The sequence below is a fragment of the Phascolarctos cinereus genome, unplaced genomic scaffold, assembly GCF_003287225.1.
Source record: "Phascolarctos cinereus isolate Bilbo 61053 unplaced genomic scaffold, phaCin_HiC Scaffold_4;HRSCAF=312, whole genome shotgun sequence".
Lineage (NCBI taxonomy): Eukaryota > Metazoa > Chordata > Mammalia > Diprotodontia > Phascolarctidae > Phascolarctos > Phascolarctos cinereus.
Genome location: NW_027555847.1, coordinates 555177599 through 555184451, shown reverse-complemented (window position 1 = coordinate 555184451; position 6853 = coordinate 555177599). Strand labels below are relative to the sequence as shown.

Here is a 6853-nt window from a genome sequence, read left to right as displayed (position 1 = left end):
GCTGAATGCTGTTCCTGGCATCCCCAGGTGAAACGTAGAATGAGATTTTCCCTATAGTGTGATTAAATACAGCTGAAATAATATCATTAAAACTATATGTTATCAATTAAGTAGACCTTTCTGGGCTAGCCTGAGAACCTAACCACTTCCCACAGCATTGTTTCTATGGAAAAACTTGTCCTAAGTAACAAACAATCCTTTGAAATTTATCTCATTCCTAAACTGGAGACTTGGGGCAGCTAGGTGGCGCAGTGGATCGAGCACTGGCCCTGGAGTCAGGAGGACCTAAACTGGAGACTGCATGAAACAAGTGTTACCTGCTGTAGAGGAAAAGGCATTTTTCCTCCCGAAAGCAAGTACTCATCCTTCCATTTCCTGAGCAAATTTCTTAAGAACTTTCTTGCTGTTGCTATTCCTTCATTTCTGGTCACTGGAGCTTTTCACACAGTCATGTGAATCCCCCACAAGTTACCCTGCTAAGAAAATAGACTTGAAATTTCCACTCCATTCACAGTCAGGCTATGTTAAATAATTCAGTTAAATAGTTGCAGCATTAATAGTCCAGACTTTGAATCAATTCAGTGAGCATTTATTGAGTGCCTAGAACAGCGCCAGATACTGATTTAAGATAAAGAATATAGCTTTTTGAGAATTTTGCAATAAATAGAACAAGCGTCAAATATAAACCTCCCTCACAAATTCTTTCATGATACCACATATTTCATTTGGTCAAGTTCGAGATATCCAACCATGTAAACAAGCTGCATGGTGCAGTGGAGAGAGCCCTGGATTGCATACCAAGAGACCTGGCCTGCTTTGACATTTAACAGATATGTTATTGTGGCAAATTATAATCGCTCTGAGTCACTGTTTCTTCAATTGGAAAATGACGATAGTAATACTTGCCTTGTAGCAGGGGTCCTTAACCTGGAGTCCATAAACTTGTTAAAAAATGTTTTTGATAACTCTATTTCAACATAATTAATTTCCTTTGTAATCCTATGCCTTATATATTGTGCATTTAGAAACATTTCGAGAAGGGATCCATAGGTTTCACCAGACCTCCCAAAGTTTGGTATGTCTACCATCCAAAAAAAGGTTAAGACCCACTGTCTTACGGGGTTGCTGTCAGGCAAGTGCTTTTTAAAAACTATTTAAAGTCCCAGATGGGGGCAGGTAGGTGGCACAGTGGATAGGGTGTGGGACCTAGAACCAAGAAGACTCACCTTCCCGAGTTCAAATCTGGCCTCAGACACTCACTAGCTGTATGACCCGGGGCAAATCACTTAACCCTGTTTGCCTCATTTTCCTCATCTGTAAAATGAGCTGGAGAAGGAAATGGCAAACCACCCCAGTATCTTTGGCAAGAAAACTCCAAATAGGGTCACAAAGAGTTGGACACAACTAAAAAAATAACTGAGCAACAACAAAAATCCTAGATAGATATGCTATTTTTTCTAACTTTAATGAATCATTCTATAATAATAATGATAGCATAATAATAATAAGTGCAGCTAGCATTTATTGATTTGCAAAGTATATTTAATTTTATCTTCATTACAATCTTAGGATACAGGTGCTGTTGCCATTTTACAGATCAAGAAACCGAGACAGGCAGAGCCTAAGTGACTTACCTTTGAAGCTGGTGAACTCAGGTCTTTCTAATTCCAGCTTCAACAGTCTTTCCACTGGGCCACCTACCTGCCACTAGCATAAGGACATAGTGAGTTAAGGTTACAGTACTGTACACTGCAGTGTCCTTACCATAACACAGGTGGCCAGGGCTACTGACACTAATACAGTTCTCCAGTATTTGAAAACCTGGGAGCCAGCTCAGACCTTTTCCACCGGTTAACTAAGCAACTAGTACCTATTTGTTAAATATAGTGTGCAATGCAAAAGAAGGAGAAGACGTAGTCCGCCTTTTTAGAATAAGACTTTTGTTTTTCTTGCTCAAAGGCGAAAGGTCAACCGCAATTTCATCAAGAGTACTATCAGAGAAAAGGCAATTACGTTGATCTGATGAAATCACAAGCTCCTCTTTCCATCTCTGGACAATCCCTAAGGTCTTTTCTTTATGAAATTCAACTGAAATAAATTAGATTTTTAAATAAGAGTACATACACATAGGCACACGTGCATGTATCTGCCTAGAGTGAGCAGTCAGCTTTATAGACTTTTACAGCATGGACTCCACTGTCTAGGACAAGAATGGAATTATCTTCTGTGTAAGTCAATGCCACAGGGTAAGAAAGCCCTTGGGTAATGATAGGCTTCAAGACTGGAAACTCCTCAGGTTTCCCTAAACACACTATAGCTTGGCTAGTTGTATCAGCAACAATGACATTCCCCTGGTGGTCAAAGGTCACAGCAGTGGCATCAATTTTGGAGGGGATGAAGAGGCTCAGGCCAAAAGTGTCCACCTGGCCCAGGAGCTGCAAGCCAGGGCTGAACACTTTCACTCTGGTGCTAGCAGGGCAGGGCCCCTGGGCCAGCAAGTGCTCTGTTACCGCGATGGCCCCAGTGATCGCAGACACAGCTAGGGCTCTGGGGTTGCAGAGATGAGCCAGGAGCCTTTCTGCCCTCCTGAGTTCCCCTTTCTGAAAGTTAACCACCAAGAGGTGAAGCGACCCTGCCCCAGCATCAGACACCATAATTTCCTTCTGCGGGGTGGTCTGCACACCCCAGGGCAAAGAGAAGCGACCTCCAATGACCAGCTTATTCTGCCCTGAAAAATCAAACACTTTCACTGAGCGGTCCCCAGCATCGGTGATGACCACGTGGCCGTCAGAAGTAACGGTAACACCCAGCGGGTACCGGACGTCCTGGGCGGCCTCCCCCTTTTCTCCAAACTGATGGGCACATATTCCGTCTGAGTCAAATACCTTCACTCGCTTCCTGCCGTCATGCACTATGACGACCCTACCGGACCTCGGGCACAAAGCCATCGCAGTGGGGTTGATAAGGGTCCCCCAACCCCCAAAGGAGTGGCTGTAGGTCAGAGCCCCGGGGACCCACTTGGCCGCTCGGTCCCCTGGTTCCCTGGCTGCCCCCGCCCCTGAGGATGGGGGTGCGCGGAGCGCGGGGCCCAGGAGCTCGAGGAACTGCAGCAGCGGTAAGCAGTCACTGGTCTCCGAGCTCTTGCCCGCTTTCCTGCAGAAGGGGCACTCGAGGGTGCGGGTCCGGGGTTGTACCAGGGCCGTCACACAGCCTAGGCAGATCACGTGGCCGCAGGTCAAGTTCCTGGGCCTTCGGTCCTTTTCGTGGCTGAATTTTTCAAAGCACACTTTGCACTCGAGCAGGCTGACCTCAGCTTCCCTCACCAGCGCCCTCAGAGCCGGCTCTCCCTCGGAAGCCTCTGCAGACATGCTTAGGTGGAGGAAGGCTTCCCTCCCCTCCCCCAGTCCCTCCCGACCTCTCCCAGCACGGGCAGGGCGGTGTGACGCTGTCCCCACGCAGCTCTCGACCGAGCGCTGGAATGTCACTGGGTCTGCGACGTCAGAGGCTGCCCAGGAGCCAGCTGGAACGCATTTGCTGCTGTCTGCTGCCCTCTGGTGAACACCAGAACATCCGAAAAGCCGAATGATTCATTCATTTTTTATTGGGTACCACCATGAGGTGGGCACCAAGGGGGTACAGAGAAGTAGCTTACCCAAGCAGCTTACAATCTATGTGGAGAGATTGTTCATATATATATATATATATATATATATATATATATATATATATATATATATATACACACACACATATGTATATATAGTATATATGTATGTATATATGTATGCATGCATATGTACGTGTGTATATATATACACATACATATATATGTATATATGTGTGTGTGTGTGTCTATCCATAATAGCTATGAAAGAGTTAATGTTGAAAGACAGGGATTGGGTCTGATACTTCTTTTGTATCACTCAATACCTAGAACTATGCTGGTCACATAGTCAATCAGGAAGGAAAGAATTAAGAAAAGATTACAGTTAAGAAATACTGAAACAAACAGCAACTTGCCCAAGATCACACAGCTAGTAAGAGCTTGAGGCCAGACCTGAACTCAGGTTTTCCAGACTCCAGGTCCAGTGCTCTATCCATTGTACCATATAGGAGAGAGAGGGAGGGAAGACCTGTTCAAGGAAGCCTCTCATGAATTGCCCAATGAATGACTGGTACAAGCAATAAATGCTGGGTTTGGAAGAGAGAAATTGCTTTGAGATGAAAGAGTCAGGGCTTCATAGAGGAACTGTTTTGTAGAAAATGAGAAATAAGGGGGATGGAAGGCAGTTCCCTTTATTCTGCTTCTTCTTTGTCTTCTTTCCAGAATTTTTTTCATTTATTTCCTGCTCCCTTTAGTATGCATATTTCCCAATACTCTGTCCTGGGTCCTCCTCTCATCTCTCTATACTCTTTGCTTTGGAAATCACATCCATTCCCTTTGAGTTCAATTATCATTTCTCTTGCAAATATTGCAGAAATCCATATCTCCAGCATTACTCTCTCTCCTGAATTCCAGTCCCACATCACGCAGCTAGACAGCTCCACTGGGATATCCCATCAGCATTTCAAATGTGTCACAACCAAAATTATTATTTACCACTTTCCCCTAAACCTGCCCCTTTCCACTTCTATTTCCTACTTCTGTTGAAGTCAGCAACATCCTTCCAGTCACCTAGGTGTTCAACCTCAGAGGCATCTTTGATTTTTCCCTCTCTTTTACCCTCAAATCAAATAATTTGTGAAGTCTTGTTGATTCTAACTCTACAACAGTGGTGTCAAAGTCAAATAGATACAGGGGCCACTGAACAACTGGCTGCATATTGACTTAGTTTTTAAATTATCTATTTTTATTATCTATTAATATCATCTATGTTTTATTGTAACATTCTCTGTTAATTACATTTTTATCTATTTTGTTAAATACTTCCCGATTACATTTTACTCTGGTTTGGGCTGGCACTAGGGAGTGTTTTGGGCCAAATGCAGCCTACAGGCAATATGATTGACACCTCTGCTCAACAAAGTCTGTAGCACTAGTAAAAGAATTCTTTCGTTTATATGGCCTTTCACCTATCCAAGTTTGGAGGCAGCTTTGTTAGTCTGAAGGGTTCTGCATGCATCGTGTGGAGCTTATTGGAGGCAAGGAGAATTTCTTCATTGGAGAAAATGAACACTGACAGAAGACATGGACCAGTTGTTTAGTTAGCTCAGAGCCAAAAGAAAATGTGGAATTCCCATTTGGAAGTCCCACAAACTGCTTCCTTCTCTGATGTTCACCTCTTAACCTCCCAGCCTGAGATCTAATAGCAGCAATAAGTTTCTGAATCCTGGTTTGTCGCTTTGTCATTGTGTGAGTAGGTTTTGTGGTTAGCATTTCTTTTGTGAGTTGGAGATAAATGCCTCTTATACCTTATTCATATTGTACATTGGGTACTTTTATGCCTCACTCTTTTTGAGAAACCTTAGATTTGAATCATAATCTAAGTTGGAGAGGTTTTTTAATTTTGTTTTGTTTTGTTTTTACCTCAGTGAGGCTGAGGTGGGGACATGAGCTAAAGAGTGTGAGGAGTCTGACTTATCTAGGGGGTCAGGCTCCTCCTAGGATTTAACTCAGTCTACCCACATGCCTGCCTGAGTTCAGTGTAGAGAGAGGTTCCCCCCCTCCCCTCAGGGAAAGAGACCGGAGAATGCCCTAACCGCTTGTGCTCAGCAAAGTTTCCTTTATATTAGTTAGGCTTTTAGCTAATATTAGCACAACCTGAACAGTCATATGATTCCTTTTGATGCATCTTGTAAACAAAACCAGCCGTCTGGTTTGAAAGACTTTCAGCCAAATAGGCACTTTGACCATTATTTTTATGTCTGGGAGAGGAAATATTAAATTACACTATTGTGTAAATTATTTTGTCAGGACTTTTCTTGCATATATACTTTGATGATGGAGGCTTCTGGGTATGTGTGTGGAAGGGAGGACTAAAGACAAGAAAAGGCTGTAATCATCTGTGATGTGTGATAATGACTTACTTCCTGGTTCTAAAAAGATAATACATTTATCATATAAGGTCAGTTAAGTCCCAGATCATCCACCATCCCTGTTCTAACATACACCATCCACCCATCCCCTACACCTCCCCCCCCCCATACAGGCACACCAGCCACTATTGTCACTTCCTTCCCCTTCTACCACCATCTTCTTTAATGTGTGATTCTGGCAACCCCATTAAAGAGACATTTAAAAATTCTCCTTCCACATTTGACGAAGATAAATGGAAAGAGGGAGATTATTGTTTTTCTGATATGATCTAAGAAATCTTAGCTTTTATTAACAAAACAAAACTAAACAGAAGAATGGCCTAGTATCTCTGACTGACCCTTTGTTTTATTCACTTTACCTTACATAAGCATAAAATTTGAGGAGGGACAAAAACAGCAACATTAATCAGTCACATGTATCTAGTGAGTACTCAGTAAATAAATGTTTGTCAGATGAATGGACATTCCCCTAAAAGGGTGGGAATCACTCTTAAAATAAGTCCCCTTTCCAATAAAAATTTAAAAGTATGAGCAGATGACAATGTTACATAGTCAGACAATCATCAAACAACAAGAAAAGTGAGTACATAGGAATAGTATTTGGTCATATAATAAAAATTATAATAAAGCCAATCTCCATTCAACCTGGACCCCTCCTTCTTCTGGGTTCAACTCATATGCCACCTGCTACAGAAAGTCTTTCCTGATCCATATAGTTAAAAGGAATCTCTCCTTCAAATAAGCAGATATCTATATTTGTCCATATCTATCTATATAAGTGCAAGTCATAGCCTAGGACAGTCCTGGGCTCACATGG

The 6853-nt window shown here is 42.8% G+C and overlaps 1 protein-coding gene across 1 annotated transcript; it reads right to left on the bottom strand.

Moving 5' to 3' along the window:
* Positions 1–573: 573 nt before the first annotated feature.
* NHLRC1 (NHL repeat containing E3 ubiquitin protein ligase 1) lies at positions 574–3416 on the bottom strand. Its single transcript, XM_020986822.2, has one exon. It carries the CDS (start codon positions 3366–3368, stop codon positions 2151–2153), a length of 1218 nt encoding a protein of 405 aa, XP_020842481.1. The 5' UTR covers positions 3369–3416; the 3' UTR covers positions 574–2150.
* Between the last annotated feature and the right edge of the window lie 3437 nt (positions 3417–6853).

Excerpts from the sequence above, each read along its gene's own strand:
- NHLRC1 (XM_020986822.2), bottom strand. The coding sequence starts at position 3,368 with ATGTCTGCAGAGGCTTCCGAGGGAGAGCCGGCTCTGAGGGCGCTGGTG.